Source organism: Drosophila rhopaloa, unplaced genomic scaffold (genome assembly GCF_018152115.1).
Source record: "Drosophila rhopaloa isolate 14029-0021.01 unplaced genomic scaffold, ASM1815211v1 contig_155, whole genome shotgun sequence".
Taxonomy (NCBI): Eukaryota; Metazoa; Arthropoda; class Insecta; order Diptera; family Drosophilidae; genus Drosophila; species Drosophila rhopaloa.
Window position 1 is genome coordinate 3,181,269 of NW_025335034.1, and position 17,308 is coordinate 3,198,576.

Consider the following 17,308-nt stretch of genomic DNA (forward strand, 5'->3'; position numbering starts at 1 on the left):
AAAATATGGGTTATACTTAAGTAACTCAAGAAGGTTTTCTCACCGCTTTTGCATAAAAAACCGTTATGTCCGTTTCGTTCAAGTTTTCTTCCCTGGTTTGAGTCTTCGGTAAATGGATGAAGCAAGTTAATCTAGATTTGGCATACTGAAGGTAAATTTCTGAGACCCCAGCTACGGTCACGCTGCGTCTCTGAAAAAGCCGCAAGAAACATTAAAAACATTAATAATTTATTAATTCAATAATAATAAAATGCCGGAACCAGTTGAAAGTGCAGAGGTAAAGTCGCCGTCGTACGATTTGTCCAAGTTCCGGCTGAAGCGGATATTAACCAACAACAGTGTGAGGAAAAGCATTTCCCTCCTCGGTACGTTTCCTGACCTATCGGAAACTGACGATGCAATTGTTGTCTTTGAGAAAAATGGTGAGTAGTCAATTAAAAGTAAAAAGTGCTCTACATACATATATATTTTAAATCCTTCTGCAGCTTACCGGGAAAGCGATGTGGCCACGGCCGAGCCGCCAACTAAGGAGTCTCCAAAGAAACCCAGTTATTTTAACGCGGAATTGAAGGTGGCGACTGAGTTTATCAATAATATTTACGGCAGTTTTCAGGTTGTGCCCAGCCGAGATTTGTGCGGCAAGTATTACCCTATAAACCTTACTTTAAATCGGACTAAATTATTTTATTACAAAATCAATCCAATCTTATAAATATTCTCCCTTTTCACAGCCGTAAAGAGCACAGTCATATATCCCGCCACCGACAAGCACATCGAAAAATATTCCGTTTGCCAGAAATATCTCATTCGGGAAACGCCTGATCTCTACCAAAAGATAACGAAGCCCTATCTGACGTCAAGCCAGTTCTCCCTAGATTGGGTCTACAACATACTCGATCACAAGCAGGAGAAGGAACGGATCGTGTTTGAGGACGAGGATCCCGAGACTGGCTTCATCCTACTGCCCGACCTCAAATGGGACGGGCGTAATGTGGAAAACCTCTACCTGCTGGGCATTGTCCACAAGCATGACATCAAATCACTTCGGGATCTGAACGGGAGCCACCTTGATCTGCTGCGTAATCTACGCCAGTCGTCGAAGGACGCAATTTCCAAGCGCTACGGCCTGAATCCCAACCAGCTACGCATGTACTTCCACTACCAGCCGTCTTTTTACCACCTGCATGTGCACATTAATCCGGTTAAGAACGACGCTCCAGGCATCTGGTGTGAGAAGTCTCACATGCTGGACACGGTGATCAACAACTTAGAGTTACTGCCGGACTATTATCAGCGAGCTACTTTGCCCTTCGTCCTGTACGAAGGCAACAAGCTTTTGGATCTCTACGAGGAGGAGCAACCGATTCGAAAGGTATTAGTATTGAGTGATGATAAGGAGCAGCGTGAGAAGAAACCTTCAACCACCGCAGCAACAGAAGTCTTCAGTGATGAGGAATCGGAGGAGAGACAGTGCAAGCGCATTAAGCTGGCCACCCCAGAGCCCAAAGAGGCCGAGGCTGTCAAGGCGTGTGCTTAAGTTTTATTTCTATAGCCTAAAAGTCGATGAAATTCAAAAGAATCCCACTCAAGGTTTATTACTTAATGAAACATAAATGTAACCTACATTTATGTACGTATGAATACAAACCAAAATAAAGTATTCATTTTTCTTAAAATGATGTAGGGGATTTACAACTAGTGTCTTGAGCTCCATCACCTACTGTGACTACTGAAAATTTATTTCTTTCACTTAAAAATCCTCAGAATTTCTTTTTTTTAACTGAATTTATCTAAATAGTTGAGATCGTTTATCCAATTTATTTTTCGCATAGCGCGTTAATCACACATTATTATTTACAAAAACTAAACAAATTTAAAAAAATAAAGAAAACGACTTTAAAATTTGTCAGCTGGTTGCCATCTTTATTTATTTAATAATAGTGTAGCTATGTCTGTTGTGTATTATTTTTGTTGCATGCTCTGCTTGTGTTTATATAGGTTTTTAGTTAAATAATTTATTTATTATTTTTCGTGGCCTTGCGTATTTGTTTATATTTGTAATACATTTAAATACATTCCACTGCGGTTTTACGTTTTGTTCTCGTCGCGGCATGGCTAATTTATCAAATTTGATATAGTCCTAGAAAAAATCACCTTCGAAGTGGCGTCTAGATGATTTTTTCGAAATCTGAGGGTATCTGGATTTTCGTAATCGAGTTGTGTCTAGCTTTGGGAGCGGCGAATTCCATTCGCGCTTTTTCCAGAGTTATGATTAGCGAATGCTTTGATTTTTGTAAGCTAGTTAGCTGCGTATATTCAAAAGTGTGTTGTTGGTGGATCGAAATTTTAGTAAAAATCCTAGGTCCGGAACATCAGATCGAAACAATTCTAATCAATTTTGCCAAAGAAACTATAACACTAACAATGTATTTAGCAGGCAAGCAAAGAATGTTTAACCGCAAATATTTTCTACATTTTTCGGTTACGGTTTTCGGGTTTCCTTCTACGTTATCAAAAACACAATTAATTTTATATTTAGAGTTCCTAAGTCCCAGATTGCGGGTTAAAGAACATATATCATTTTCAGTTTCTGCGAGTCGACCCACCTCTTGTGTGGTTTGTGTGTCTATGTCATCGAATTGTTTAGCCTGGAAGCCTGGTTTAACATCGTTTATGGTACATACATACATAAATATTATTTCAAATACATACATACATATACATATATATAGGTATATATATAAAAATAACAAATAATAGCAGTAATAAAATCGTTATGTGTAATTTCCCAATACAATAAAAACAATACGCGCCGGCCTGCCCTGAATACTAAGCTGATACTTTCAATTGCTCGTCGTGCCCATTTGCTCCACGTCCACGTCCAGATCCGGGTGCTGCTGATCCTGCGGTACATACATCACGGCAGTGCCCTGCTTGTCCGTGTCCGAGGAAATCGACCAATTGCGCTCCAGCTGCTCTAAGGCCGCCATGGTCGCTGTGGTGGTAACCCCGGCACCTGAACTCTCTGCCCCGGCACCGTCGCTCATAACGCCTGCTTTCAGCGTCTCCTCCAGCAGCACCTGGATCTTGTCTTGGTCGTCAAGATGGACGAAGCCCAAGCGCACAAGTTCGCTGGTGAGATCCGCCGCCGTATCGTTCTCGTTGACCTGGCATGTTAGCTGGCGGTTCATTTTGTCGTCCATGCGCAGCAGTATTGTCATGGTTATGTCATTGCTGTCTTCCTTGATTTTCACGCTGCACATCATGTTTACGATGCGCCGTGACTCCGTGTCCACCGGCTCCGGCGTGGCCGACTTCACGGAGTCAGCTCGCTCCGGGGAGGCAGCCCTCGAACGGAAATTGGGCGGCTTCTTGCCGCTGTACGTAATTAGCGGATACACACCGTACTTGACGTCCTCAACGAACTTCTCCAGTTTGTCGGCGCCCGAAACGTCTGCCAGGCGATACTGCCGCTCCTGGCCGCCGGCCAACCGAAGCTGGGCCATAACCACGTCCGGCTGGTAGTAACGCTGCATCAGTCCGTCGAAGGCGGTTTCCGAGAACATGGTGCGGTTGGCGGGCGAAAAGACCAGACAATGGGCAGTCAGCAGTTTGAGGGAGTGCACCTGCGTGAGCAACAAATGAGATTAAATCCTGGTTTATTTATTTAATTAAAAATAAATAGTTTATAGTATATTTATTTTAACCTTTCCTAAAAAAGAAAATTATAAATCAAATACTAAGCCACTTAAACTTTACCAATTTAATAAGACACAATCCACAAAACGGATGAAAGAATTAGGACCACCAATCATTAACTTCTCTTGATTCAAGACTGCAGACACATTACATTTTAAAAATAAACAAACAATGACATATCATATAAACATAAATAACTTTCTCAAAAATGGCCAAATTTAATAACAAGGGATATTGTATTAGTTGAAAACATCCATATATTTGGATTAGGATGAGTAGCAAGTCATATTTATTCTTGTCTGATATCTAATCTGAGATGTTTTCAATATAATCTTATTCAGACCATAAAAATCGTGGGTTTCACAAACTAATCTATACTAAGTCAAAAAAATTAAAATAGGTTATATTTAGGATAATTTCTAAGATACATTTTAAAAACAGTGCAACAAGAAAAACTTTCTGGGAGAGGTTAATTTGTTGTGCTCCAGCTATTTCCTATTTGGAACAACATTTTATTGTTGCTTTTACTGATACGGGTAAATAATAAATAAATACATAACTAAAAGGGTCCCACAAATCTTCCTAAACAACGTTCTTTAAAATCGTAGATGCTACGGAAATCTTAGTTTTTCTGTGTTATAAAAAATTCGGAGACTTTCTGAAAGATCTTTCTTGAATTTTTTTTTCCTTGACACTCCGTATAGTTTTGGTTTATTTAAATACAGAAATTGAAATTGATTAAATAAACAATACCATACTGAAACTCACTTTCCCAAAATGTATCAGATAATTAGGTTACACAGTCCACTTAACAAGGCAATTGTCATGCGGAACTTAAATTGAGAACTTGTTGATTCGAGTGTTAGCTCACCTCGAATAGCAGTGGGTGGAAAAGCAGATCGTTGGCGCTGGGCCGATCCTGCGGCTGCGGATTGAGACACTTCCGTATCAGGTCGCGCTGCAGATCGTTCTCCAGGCTGAAGATTGTGCGCTGGATGGTCTCCTCATTGATGGCAGTCGACTCGCTGTTGCTGGGCTGGATCTCCAGGGCGGCCATTTCTAGGGCGCACATCCCGAAGGCGTAGATGTCGAGCGCGGCGGTCAGCTGGTCGGCGGCGCCATACTCCGGCGCCTGGAAGTAGTGAGCGCCCCGCTCGCGTTCCCGCTCCCGCTCGCGGCCCCGCCGAACGCTGTAGTGCACCGCGTCCGGGACCACCGAGCCGATCTTGACCAGGCCGTTGTGCTGGATGAAGATGCTATCACAGGTTAGGTTGCCGTGGATGATGGGCGGCGAGCAGGAATGCAAATAGCTGAGCGCGGACAGGATCTGGGTGCACCAGCGGCGCCACGACTCCAGAGGCAGCCGTTTGGCGTTGCGCTTGGTGCGCTTGAGGAACTGTTTTAGCGACCCGCTCGACATGTACTCGGTGATGAAGACCACCCGGGGCCGCTCCGCCTGCTGCGTGTCCGTCCAGTAGCGGTGGAACTTGACGATGTTCTGGTGGTCCAGCTGCAGCAGGTTGTCAAACACCTGCCGCATCTTCTCCTCCTGCGACTTAAGCTCCTGCAGGCTGGCATATTGCACCTCGTTCCACACGACCTCCACGCCCTCCTCGGTGTCCATGGCCAGATGGACGCAATCGATCCCGGGCACGTCGCGCTGGTCCACCTCCTCTCGCCGCTTCAGCCAGCGTCCGCAGGGCGACTCCTCCAGGATCTCGCTCTCATCCTCCGAATCGTCACCAGACTCGCGTGGCGACGAGTCCAGATTGACACCTTCGCTAACACCGACCGCAACGCCGCTGCCTGCATCAGCTGTTGAGGCACCAACTATGTGCGGGGGCGCCTGCTGCGACTGCGGCGCCGGCAGCTGCGTCGACTGCGACGCTGGCGTCGCTGCTGGGCAGGATGCATTTGCTGGTGCGGCCGTCAAGGGGGGGTGGTGCTGGCTCGGTTCATCCGCTACCGCGCTACCGCTGTTGCCGGCATTTGCTTGGCTATTTGACATTAGGGTGCGGTCACCGACGCGGCTGCGGCTGTTGAGCTTTTCTGTTCCAGAAGGCCTCGTCTTCGGTTTCCAGTGTTTATTTTCTTTGTGCCTCCAAGTTGGCCTACGTACGTTTACGATCGCTTTTCGTGGTATCCACTGCGGGGTCCGGGCAACGAGCTACATCCGCTGCTGCTCCTCTGCCGCTGCCTCTGCCCACTCACTGGCGCACACATACACACGCACGAACTCCCACTCCCTCCTCCGCTGTACCCCTTGCCCAGTAAACACTCGGCTGCGACGGCTGACGGCTGGTGCTACGTTTTTTCGGCGCCTTCGTTGGCGTCGGCTGCTCCAATCCTCGACTGCGGCGCGAACGGCGATCCGTTGGTTGGACTTTCTGGCCTGACACTATGCCGATTCGTTTATTTAGGCGTTTTTTCACGCTAAAACACCCAAGAAATGTGAGCAAATCGATGCCTCTGGCTTATCGATAGTCACCCCCTCATATCGCTGGCCAGCAGTGCATCTTGCTATCGATAGCTATGCAGATCTTAAATTGATGAAAAAGGCTAGATTTGGGGTATTCCCTAAGCACTTAAATTTTGAATTGTTTAATCCTGTTCAGCTGTTTGCTGTTTCATGTAAAATCGACTATAAAATCAAATAATAAGTATAATTGAATAATTGAAATAGATTCGCGGTAAGTTGTCAATCTTATCAATCTAATGCTAAATTTGTAACCCATATTAATAAATTTCTGTGGCACCCCAATTATGAGATCAAGTATTTACCTTAATAGTTTTAAACGAATAGAATACCAATAGAATGTAAATATATACAACAAAAACATTTTTTCCTACAATATTTAGATTTGGCGTGAAATAGCCCAATTTGCCAACCCCTCTAAGCCGTTTTCGATAAGTTACTCAAAGGTTATCGGTTAACCGCTTGCCATCTGTGCCGGCAGCTCTTGAACATTTTGTAAATTCTTTGTACATTTGGGAGAAATCTGCTGGAACTGACCGATCATGGACAGCATAATTGGACGTAGCCAGTTCGTCTCGGAGACGGCCAATCTCTTCACAGACGAAAAAACGGCCACTGCTAGGGCGAAGGTAAGAAATGGTTCCCAAATGAGCAATGTTGGCTGTATTGACTATATATTTTCCCATTCAGGTGGTTGAGTGGTGTAATGAACTGGCCATCGCTTCGGCTGCAAGCAAATGCGAACTGCTGGTGAAGGTGCAGGAGACTATCCTGGGATCCTGCGTAGAGCTGGCAGAGGAGTTCCTGGAGCCAGTGCTATCCTTGGCCCATGACCAGAACATGGAAGTCCGTAAGCAGGTGGTCGCCTTTGTGGAGCAAGTGTGGTAAAATGACAATCAAAATTAAGGGACCTGATTACTCCAACGTATTACTTCCATTCCAGCAAAGTGAAGGTGGAGCTACTGCCTCATGTCATCAACATCGTGTCTATGCTACTGAGGGATAACTCGGCACAAGTGATCAAGCGAGTGATTCAGGCCTGCGGAAGCATCTACAAAAATGGATTGCAGCACTTGTGCAACCTCATGGAACCTGGTGACAGTGCGGAGCAGGCATGGAACATCCTAAGCCTGATCAAGGCTCAGATTCTGGACATGATCGACAACGAAAACGACGGCATACGCACCAACGCTATTAAGTTTCTGGAGGGCGTGGTTGTCCTGCAGAGCTTTGCTGACGAGGATAGTCTTAAACGGGATGGAGACTTCTCGCTGGGCGATGTCCCCGATCATTGCAAGCTCTTCAGACGCCAAAAGCTGCAAGAGGAGGGCAATAACATATTCGATATATTGCTTCAGTTCCACGGCACCACTCATATTTCCTCAGTAAACTTGATTGCCTGCACAAGCAGCCTGTGCACGGTGGCAAAAATGCGTCCCGTCTTTATGGGCGCCGTAGTGGATGCTTTCAAGCAATTAAACGCTAACCTGCCGCCCACTCTCACTGACTCGCAGGTGAGCTCCGTGCGTAAGAGTCTTAAAATGCAGCTGCAAACACTGATGAAGAATCGCGGCGCCTTTGAGTTCTCAGGCACTATTCGAGGAATGCTAGTGGACCTGGGTTCTTCGACAAATGAGATTCAGAAGCTGATGCCCAAGATGGACAAGCAGGAGATGGCTCGGCGACAAAAACGCATTCTAGAAAATGCCGCACAAAGTCTCGCGAAGCGAGCACGCTTGGCCAGCGAGCAGCGCGAGCAGCAACAGCGGGAGATGGAGTTGGATACCGAGGAGTTGGAGCGGCAAAAGCAAAAGTCCACCCGTGTCAATGAAAAGTTCCTGGCTGAACATCTCCGCAATCCGGAAACTGTAGTGAGTCTGGTGGTGGAGTTCCTGCCCAGTCTGCCAGTAGAAGTCCCTGAAAAGTTTCTCGAGGAATACACGCCCATCCGACAAATGTCCATCCAACAGCAGGTGACCAACATTTCGAAAATGTTCGGTGAGCAGCTTTCAGAAAAACGCCTCGGTCCAGGTGCCGCAACCTTCAGTCGGGAGCCGCCCATGAGGATTAAAAAAATGCTGGCTAATGAGTCAGCATCTACTCCCATGGAAGTGGAAGAGGAATCTGTCCCAAAGCTGAGTGAGGAAGAGCTGCAGCGGAAGGAGGAGGCAACCAAGAAGCTGCGCGAGACCATGGAGCGCGCTAAGGGCGAGCAGACTGTAATCGAAAAGATGAAGGAGCGCGCCAAGACGCTTAAGCTGCAGGAGATTACCAAGCCTCTGTCGCGAAATCTGAAGGAGAAATTCCTTACAGAAGCAGTGCGTCGGATTCTTAACTCGGAGCGCCAGTGCATAAAGGGAGGTGTGTCCTTTAGGCGTCGCAAGCTGGTCACCGTAATTGCGGCCACCTTTCCGGACAACGTCCGTTATGGCATCATGGAGTTTATCTTGGAGGATGTGAAGCAGCGCATTGACCTTGCCTTCTCCTGGCTCTTTGAGGAGTACTCCCTGCTGCAAGGATTCACAAGGCATACCTACGTAAAGACAGAGAATCGGCCCGATCACGCCTACAACGAGTTGCTAAATAAGCTCATTTTTGGCATTGGAGAGCGTTGTGATCACAAGGATAAGATTATACTCATACGTCGCGTTTATCTAGAGGCACCCATCTTGCCGGAAGATTCAATTGGGCATCTTGTTCAGCTTAGCTTGGTCGATGAGTTCTCCCAGCACGGATTGGAGCTGATTAAGGACTTGGCCGTGCTCAGGCCTCCGCGAAAAAATCGCTTTGTGCGAGCGTTGCTCCACTTCTCCGTACACGAGCGGGCTGACCTTCGGGATCGAGCACTGACCCACCTTGTTAGTCTTTACCATGTTCACAAAATCCTTCCAGCCCGGATTGACGAATTCGCTTTGGAGTGGATAAAGTTTGTGGAGCAGGACGCGCCTCCGGTCGCAGTTTTCTCGCAAGAGTTTGGTCGACCAACAGCAGAATCAGCCTGGCGGGAGGATACGGCCAAGGTGTGCCTTGGTTTGGCACTTACCCTAATGCCCTACAAGCCGGAGGGTAAGTTTTCACACAAATTTTTCAATAATCACCTTTTTTTTTCAAAAATTTTTCATTCTGTTCGGCGAATTTTATTGTTATACATATTTTCTTCATTCAACATGGTTTTTGCCCGTTGGTGTTATCGCTTCACTGCAGTCATATCGAACTTCGTGAAATAATTACCGAAGCAGTACAAAATATGTAAATTAGACCAAAAAAATACAATTAATCGGTGTTCATTTTGAACTTGTTCCAATAAAACCGAATATAGATAAATTTAAAGAGGTTGCGAACAAAGAAGCCTATTTATATAATTTCATTTTTTTAAATACCAATACATCCTTGTCTTTCTAGTTTATGTGGAACAAATTTGTCAAGTGTTCGTGGCCACCTCCGCTGAACTGAAGCGCACCATCCTGCGTAGCCTGGATAATCCTATAAAGAAGCTGGGTGTGGAAAACCATACACTGCTCCATCTTATCGAGAGCTGCCCCAAGGGCATGGAGACCCTGGTAATCCGAATTATCTACATACTGACGGAACGAGTACCCGTGCCCCGAGAGGATTTGGTCCGACGGGTGCGTGATCTCTACCACAACAAGGTCAAGGATGTGCGAGTAATGATACCCGTACTGAGTGGTTTGTCCCGCTCCGAGCTGATCGCCGTTCTCCCCAAGTTGATTAAACTGAACCCCGCCGTGGTCAAAGAGGTCTTCAACCGTTTGCTAGGCATTGGCGCTGAGTTCGCTCATCAAACGATGGCCCTGTCCCCCACGGATATTCTGGTGGCTCTGCATACGATTGACTCGAGTGTATGTGACCTGAAGGCCATCGTCAAGGCCACGTCACTGTGCTTGGCCGAAAGAGAGTTGTACACCCAGGAGGTGCTTATGGCTGTGCTCCAGCAGCTGGTGGAGGTCATCCCACTGCCTACTCTGATGATGCGCACAACCATCCAGAGCCTTACTCTGTATCCGCGCCTTGCCAACTTTGTAATGAACTTGTTGCAGCGACTGATCATGAAGCAGGTCTGGCGGCAAAAAGTCATCTGGGAGGGCTTCCTGAAAACTGTACAGCGTCTTAAGCCGCAATCCATGCCGATTCTGCTGCACCTTCCTCCCGCTCAGCTGGTGGACGCACTGCTGCAGTGCCCCGATCTTAGACCAGCTTTGTCGGAATACGCAGAGAGCATGCAGGATGAGCCGATGAATGGCAGCGGCATTACCCAACAGGTGCTGGACATAATCTCCGGAAAGTCGGTGGATGTATTCGTTACGGTAACTATTAAGTTAACATTTAGCGCTTTACAATATTGTATTCTGAAAATCTAAAGGTGTCACATGATTTCATTAACGTTTTGTTGCACTCCATTTTAGGACGAAAGTGGTGGTTACATTAGCGCAGAGCATATCAAGAAGGAGGTGCAGGATCCGTCAGAAATCGGCGTTATATCGACAGTGCCCGTGCTGACGTCCCTGGTGCCCTTGCCTGTTCCCCCGCCCAGCGCCAGCGATCTAAACCAACCTTTGCCGCCTGGCGAGGATTAGCTTCTACTCAATTGTTTTGTTAGCTCATAGACATCCCCAATTTACTGAATAAGACAAAGTTTATATTACACATTCACTTCAGCTACCATTTTTTCACCCAAAAGGGCAGCCAGAATATTCCGGGCCGTGATCCGGGCCATTTCTTTGCGGGTTTCAATCTCGGCGCTGCCGATGTGGGGAAGAATAACCACGTTGTCCAACTTGAGGAGAGGGTGGTCCAAGGGCAGGGGCTCTGGAGTGGTAACATCGAGGCCTGCGGCTTGAATACACCTTGATTCTAACGCCTCCAGCAGGGCCATCTGATCTACAATTCCGCCACGAGCTATATTAATAAATATGCAGTTGGATTTCATTTTCTGGAAGGCAGCTGTATTGAAGATCTCTTTAGTCTGAGGGTTTAGAGCGGCGCAGCCCACAATAATGTCGGATTTGGAAAGCATCTCATCAAATTCCACATGGCTGGCATTGACTGCCTCCGCCTCCTTCGTTCGTTTCGTTCTGGTCGTGTATGTTATCTCCGCGGGCTTGAAAGGGAAAATGCGTGCAGCTATCTCCTGGCTAATACGACCAAAACCGAAAAAACCCACTTGCGAACACTTCAAACCCTTGCCGCACATCCACATGGGCGCCCAGTCTTTCCAGCCGCCATTGTAAACCTGCTTTGTGGCCTCGATCAGTCGCCGGTTGGCGGCTAAAAGGAGAGCAACTGCTAGCTCCGCCGTGGCATCCGTTAGCACTCCTGGAGTGTATCCCACGCGAATTCCCCGCTTTTGGCACTCCTCAACGTCGATGTTCATAGCCCACCGAGTAGGTGGCCACACACTTTAGCTGGGAGCCGGCAGCATCTAGTACTTCCTTATCAATCTTCTCAAATATGGTGCAAAACAGGGCATTTTTTCTCGAAATCTGGCGGATAAGCTCATCGCGAGGTACTGGCAATGGTTTATCACAAGTGCTTACTTGGCAGCTGTTGAACGGCATTTCATATTATTTATATGAGCTCTAATATTAATGGTAAAAACCTGTTACACAATGACTCCATAGTGCTAGGATCCATATCAGGCCGCGTCACGTAAATACTGGGCTTGGAGCTAAACGGCATCGAATGAAATCCTAGCTGCCAAAAATTTCGAATTATCAATCGTGGGAGCATTATCCTTAAGGTCATTGGAGAGTTCAGCTGCAGATGGGTAATTTAAATTCAGTGTATAGGGTACAAGTATAAATATTTTAACATATGTATGTCGACAATGTCAATTGATCTTAAGTAAGATATATTTATTTTATTTAATAAAGACAAGATTCTCCAAGCGAATTAATTAAGTTGTATTTAAAAATAATAAGTAAATCTATAAATGTACCAGAAAATATTATAATTTGAGTCAGAAGTTTGTAACGCAGTAACGCATTTTCAACCACATGAGATATACATATTCCTGAACGACAAGTCGATCTTGCCATTGGAACGATCGGAACCTGATTGGAAAAATCGACATATGTAACATAGTTTTTTTTAACTTAAGCGCATCGAACTCAAGATATTGTAATTTTTTATGATTTTAGAAATATGTTTTTAATTAAAAAATAAAACAGTTTTAAAAACATTTGGATCGAAAAATATACTTAGAATGCTTTGCATTTACAATGATACTTCGGCTTCCATTTTTTTGTCAGCTAGACCAGCAATTATATTTCGAGCCGTAATGCGGGACATTTCCTTGCGTGTTTCGATGTCAGCACTACCAATGTGCGGGAGAATAACCACGTTATCCAGCTTGAGAAGGGGGTCGTCGAGTGGCAATGGCTCCGGCGTCGTGACATCAAGACCAGCGGCCTGAATTTGCTTTGTTGTCAAAGCATCGTGTAAGGCCTTCTGGTCTACAACCCCACCTCGAGCAGTGTTGATAAAGATGCAGTTGGACTTCATCTTTTGAAAGGCCGATGCATTGAAAATCTCCTTGGTCTGTGGCGTTAGGGCGCAACAGACAACGATAAAGTCTGAGTTGCGGATCATCTCGTCAAAGTCGACGTGTCGGGCATTAACAGCAGCCGCCTCCTCTGGTCTTGCCGTGCGTGTCGTGTAGGTTATCTCTGCGGGCTTGAAGGGCACAATGCGTGCCGCAATCTCTTGGCCGATGCGTCCAAAGCCTAGAAGACCCACCCGGGAGCCCTTCAGCCCCTGGCCGCACATCCACATAGGGGCCCACGATTTCCAGCCGCCATTGTAAACCTGTCTGTTGGCCTCAAACAAGCGCCGGTTGGTGGCTAGGAGGAGGGCAAGCGTCAGTTCCGCCGTTGCATCCGTCAGCACGTCCGGTGTGAAGCCCACTCGAATGCCACGTTTTCTGCACTCCTCTACATCGATGTGGTCGTAGCCCACAGAGATGGTGGCCACGCACTTCAGCTGTGGACCGGCAGCATCCAGAACTTCCTTGTCGACCTTGTCGGTTAGGGCGCAGTAGAGGGCATCTTTTCCGGCCACCTCGCGGATCAGTTCGGAGCGGGGAACAGGAAAAGTCTCATGCCAAGTGCTGACCTGGCAGCTGGAAAATGTCATGCACGTTACAATTAGCACATATGCTAATTAGCCGGCAGCAATAAAAACAAACCTCTTGCGCAGCAATTCCAGACCGCTATCGTCCACATCTGGTCGAGTCACGTACACACTTGGTTTGGAGCTCATCCTTCGAGTTCGGTGTCCTAGTTGCAAGAAGTTTCTGACTTGAGCGAGTACCAATCGCGGTGGCATTTATTCAAATTTCCGGAAAAAGAAGACGGTAAACAAAGTAACAGGTTTCCATAAGTGTGCCCGAATTCGGTATTTCAAAAATACCCCTAAGCAATAAAGTGCACACAAGTTGGAAAACTCGGTCACAGAATACCCTGTATAAATATATGCATTATATATGAAGGATTACTGTTCCTTAAGTAAAGTTTAAATTTTTGCATTCTGATCCATGCCTTAACTCTAAATATTATTGCTTTATTTATAGCTCAATGAAACCTGATCTATATTCGGGTGACAATTTGGATTTTTTTTTTCTGGAGCGATTTATGAACTTATGTAAATTTAAATTATGTAATTTTTATTAAAAATAGCAACAAAAATAACAATTATTAATCTAGAAATTTGTTTTTTGTACAGCAGTAATGTTGGTTTAAGAACATCTGCAATGCAAACACAAATAAATCTATTATAATTGACTGGCAGAGTTGCATATTAAACAAGTACCAGTTGCAAAATGATTATACCCTCTAAATACTGGGTGTAAATTACATTTGGTAACGAAACTCAAACTCAAAACATTTAATCTTAACTTTTTCGATAGTTCCGTTGCTTACAAATCACACACAAAGGCAGGAGTGTTTGGAAAAGTAAAGCTTGGCAAAACCTCTCCATGAATGGCCCACGCCGCCTCGTTAAGCTGACCACACGTGCGTTTGCCTCATTGGCGTTGAACGTCCGACAAAGTAGTCGCTGGATGAAGACCATGGCCGGTCGCATGTCGCCGTGTCCGGTTCGCCCACGAGATGCCTCCCCCGAATTGATCGCCCAGCTAGGGAAATTGCCCAGGATGCGCAAGAATCCGGCATTCCGAAAGGTGAAATCTCCAGAGTTCCAAAGCATATTCACGCCCGAGCTGAAAGAGCTGGAGGCTATGTTTAAGAAGTACGACTACGAGCTGCGGATTGCAGGCGGGGCTGTGCGCGACATACTGATGAGCATTCCGCCAAAAGACATTGACCTGGCCACCACCGCCACTCCAGACCAGATGAAAGCGATGTTCGAGAAGGAGGAGGTGCGGATGATCAACGCAAATGGAGAAAAACACGGAACTATTACTCCTCGGATTAATGACAAGGAGAACTTCGAGGTGACCACGCTGCGAATCGACATACGCACCGATGGACGCCATGCGGAGGTGATATATACCACCAACTGGCAACTGGACGCGAACCGCCGTGATTTGACGATTAACTCCATGTTCTTGGGCTTCGATGGCACCGTCTACGACTACTTTTATGGCTTCGACGATTTGCAGGAGCGTCGTGTGGTCTTTGTAGGCGAAGCGGGTATCCGGATTAAGGAGGACTTCCTTCGCATCCTGCGCTACTTCCGTTTTTACGGGCGCATTGCTAAGGATGAAAATAACCACGACGAGGCCACTTTGGCTGCTGTAAAGGAGAATGCGGGAGGCCTTGCAAAGATAAGCGGTGAACGGATATGGACGGAACTGCAAAAAATTGTGGTGGGCAATTACGGATCCGAGCTGCTACTGGAGATGCACCGTTGTAACCTTTTTGAGCACATTGGGCTGCCTGTTGAGCCCAACCTGGAAGAATACGAGCGACTTTGTGAAGCCCTGAAGAACTTCGATAAGCCGCATTATCCCATTTTGTACATTGCAGGGATGCTGCACTCGGTGGAAGATGCCATAGCTATGCACAAACGCCTAAAGTTATCCGCCTACGAACGGGACCTGGCTAGGTTCATCACGCAGGAGCGAGAGAAGGTAATGAAGACCACGGCTTGTGTTTCAAATAACTCATAATTTAAACTCCGTCTTTTAGGTGGACACAGATTACACGACCCTGCGCGACTACCAGAAACTTTGCTTGAAGAAGTACATCCAACGAGATTACGTGGAACAGTTGCTGAAGTACTCCAACAAACTTGAACTTTACAATCAGCTTAAGTCTTGGGTACAGCCGGAGTTTCCGATTAGAGGCAATACTTTGGCTGAGCATGGTCTTAAGAAAATACGGCTAGGTCTTGTTCTGGAAGAACTTAGGCTACTTTGGGCAGATAGCGATTTCCAACTAAACGACATAGACTTGCTGAAAAAGATTCCCGACATCTTAGAAAAGATACCAAGTTCTCCCATTAAAGCAAAACGTTCAAAGTAGTACTGATTCGATGTCAAGGACTTCCTTCTTGCTGTTTATATTTATTAAAAGTTTTTCCGACCATTTCTTTGGATCAAGTTTACTCTGGTTTTTATTATTTTATGTTTTTGTAAAAACTTGAATGGGTCGCTTGAATCCGGCTTCGCAGTGCTCGGGTGTGCCCATGGGTTCCATTTTGGCAAAGCCTACTTCTGAGCTAAGCAGATATTCTGTGAATTGTTCAGGTCTGAATTTAATAGCGTTGTAGTTCTCTCTTATTTGTTCCTGAAAAAAAGGTGACTTTAATACGGAAATTCGAACCTAAGAGCAAAGTCTAAGGACAAGTTTGTAAACAATAATTTTGCCAGATTTGTTATGAGTATAATCATGAGTATCCGACTACTGGATTAGACTTTTGCTAAGAAATTACTAGGCTTTCTAGTGAGACTCACCGATAGCTTCTTGCGCCTCTTATAGCCGTCAAAGGACTGAGGCTCCAGGATCAGCTTGCCGCCCGGGCGCAGCTGCAGGTACATGCGGCGGAAGGCCTGCTTCAAGCCGGAATCACAGAAGTTAAGGTGGATCCACTTGGTGACAGACAGGCAGAGAATAATATCAAACTGTGGTCGCTCAATTTCCAGCAGCACATCGTCATCCAGGACATAGTTGCCCTGAACGAACTTCATGTTGTGGGGGAATCCCTGCTTATTGTCCACTTGTCGCTTTAAGTGGTTGATGGTATTTTGCGCATCCTTGACCAGGCCACGATCTATGTCCAGGCCCACGAGACTCTTGGCCTCGAAGGTTCTTGCAATCTGGATCGACAGATGCCCGGAGTTGCATCCAATGTCCAGGAGCTGTTTACCCCGGAACAATTCGGGCTTGGTGCCTAGCACGTCCAGGCGAATATCGTGGAAGTCCTTATCCAGGATTCGCTTGCCATAATAGTGTTTATAGTTGCCGTAAGTGAAGTTAAGATCTTTGTTGTGCTTGGGCTTCCCGTTCAGTTGGAGACGTTTTTTCGGACTCTGCGTGGGCGGACGTTGTGTGGCCTTCACAACGGGATCCGCCACTTTCAGTCTTTTGGTTTCACCTGCCTTGTCATCGGAGGTAATTACAGATTTTCGCTTCTCCGCAAATTTTTCCGGTTCCTTTCCGGTTAACTGCGTGTTGTTGTTGTTCTCCAAATCCATGGTGAAATCTTAAATGTAACAAATCAAACATATGTTGTAATGTCACACGAAAATATTGTAATCATCATTTAATACTTACTGCAGTTGTCCATTTAAGCTGAGTTTCAATGAGCTAATTCATTAATATATGTCATAAAACATAAAAAAACTAAAAAATTAAAAGCATCTCGCGGGAAGTTCACTTTCAGAGTGACCGTAGCTAAAAAGTTGAAAATTTACGATTCGTTAATGAAAAAATACTATAATAAATACCACAAGAATTCTCATTTGGCGCTCGTCTTAAATTTACAGCCCCTGACATGTAGAATACATGAGTATACATTGCCTGTAAAAACGCCAAAACAAATATAAAATCTATGCCAAAAAAATATTATATATATATTTCCGGCATAGAATATTGCCGGTTCCTGTTGAAAGGTTTTTGTAATTTGCATGATTGTATCTAGCTCACTCTTAAA

At 45.8% G+C, this 17,308-nt stretch overlaps 6 protein-coding genes and 1 pseudogene across 6 annotated transcripts; 3 read left to right on the forward strand and 4 right to left on the reverse strand.

Moving 5' to 3' along the window:
- The first annotated feature begins 157 nt into the window (after window positions 1–157).
- Window positions 158–1,910, forward strand: LOC108050534 (m7GpppX diphosphatase). The gene is made up of 3 exons (XM_017132250.2): window positions 158–422; window positions 486–638; window positions 732–1,910. The coding sequence occupies exons 1-3, from the start codon at window positions 251–253 to the stop codon at window positions 1,535–1,537; spliced, it is 1,131 nt and encodes a 376-aa protein (XP_016987739.2). The 5' UTR covers window positions 158–250; the 3' UTR covers window positions 1,538–1,910.
- LOC108050533 (nuclear receptor-binding protein homolog) lies at window positions 1,902–6,197 on the reverse strand. Its single transcript, XM_017132249.2, has 2 exons — window positions 4,571–6,197; window positions 1,902–3,626 (listed from the first exon to the last, which is right to left on the reverse strand). Exons 1-2 carry the CDS (start codon window positions 5,705–5,707, stop codon window positions 2,844–2,846), a joined length of 1,920 nt encoding a protein of 639 aa, XP_016987738.1. The 5' UTR covers window positions 5,708–6,197; the 3' UTR covers window positions 1,902–2,843.
- Window positions 6,198–6,608: 411 nt separating this feature from the next.
- LOC108050532 (symplekin) lies at window positions 6,609–10,846 on the forward strand. Its single transcript, XM_017132247.1, has 5 exons — window positions 6,609–6,804; window positions 6,866–7,059; window positions 7,119–9,241; window positions 9,578–10,500; window positions 10,600–10,846. The coding sequence occupies exons 1-5, from the start codon at window positions 6,718–6,720 to the stop codon at window positions 10,768–10,770; spliced, it is 3,498 nt and encodes a 1,165-aa protein (XP_016987736.1). The 5' UTR covers window positions 6,609–6,717; the 3' UTR covers window positions 10,771–10,846.
- On the reverse strand, window positions 10,790–11,938 carry LOC108050535 (annotated as a pseudogene).
- Window positions 11,939–12,027: 89 nt separating this feature from the next.
- LOC108050536 (glyoxylate reductase/hydroxypyruvate reductase-like) lies at window positions 12,028–13,568 on the reverse strand. Its single transcript, XM_017132252.1, has 2 exons — window positions 13,380–13,568; window positions 12,028–13,313 (listed from the first exon to the last, which is right to left on the reverse strand). Exons 1-2 carry the CDS (start codon window positions 13,517–13,519, stop codon window positions 12,410–12,412), a joined length of 1,044 nt encoding a protein of 347 aa, XP_016987741.1. The 5' UTR covers window positions 13,520–13,568; the 3' UTR covers window positions 12,028–12,409.
- Window positions 13,569–14,024: 456 nt separating this feature from the next.
- On the forward strand, window positions 14,025–15,760 carry LOC108050539 (CCA tRNA nucleotidyltransferase 1, mitochondrial). The gene is made up of 2 exons (XM_017132258.2): window positions 14,025–15,284; window positions 15,343–15,760. The coding sequence occupies exons 1-2, from the start codon at window positions 14,169–14,171 to the stop codon at window positions 15,676–15,678; spliced, it is 1,452 nt and encodes a 483-aa protein (XP_016987747.1). The 5' UTR covers window positions 14,025–14,168; the 3' UTR covers window positions 15,679–15,760.
- LOC108050540 (probable RNA methyltransferase CG1239) lies at window positions 15,679–17,049 on the reverse strand. The gene is made up of 3 exons (XM_017132259.2): window positions 16,930–17,049; window positions 16,110–16,858; window positions 15,679–15,942 (listed from the first exon to the last, which is right to left on the reverse strand). Exons 1-3 carry the CDS (start codon window positions 16,940–16,942, stop codon window positions 15,778–15,780), a joined length of 927 nt encoding a protein of 308 aa, XP_016987748.1. The 5' UTR covers window positions 16,943–17,049; the 3' UTR covers window positions 15,679–15,777.
- Window positions 17,050–17,308: the final 259 nt, after the last annotated feature.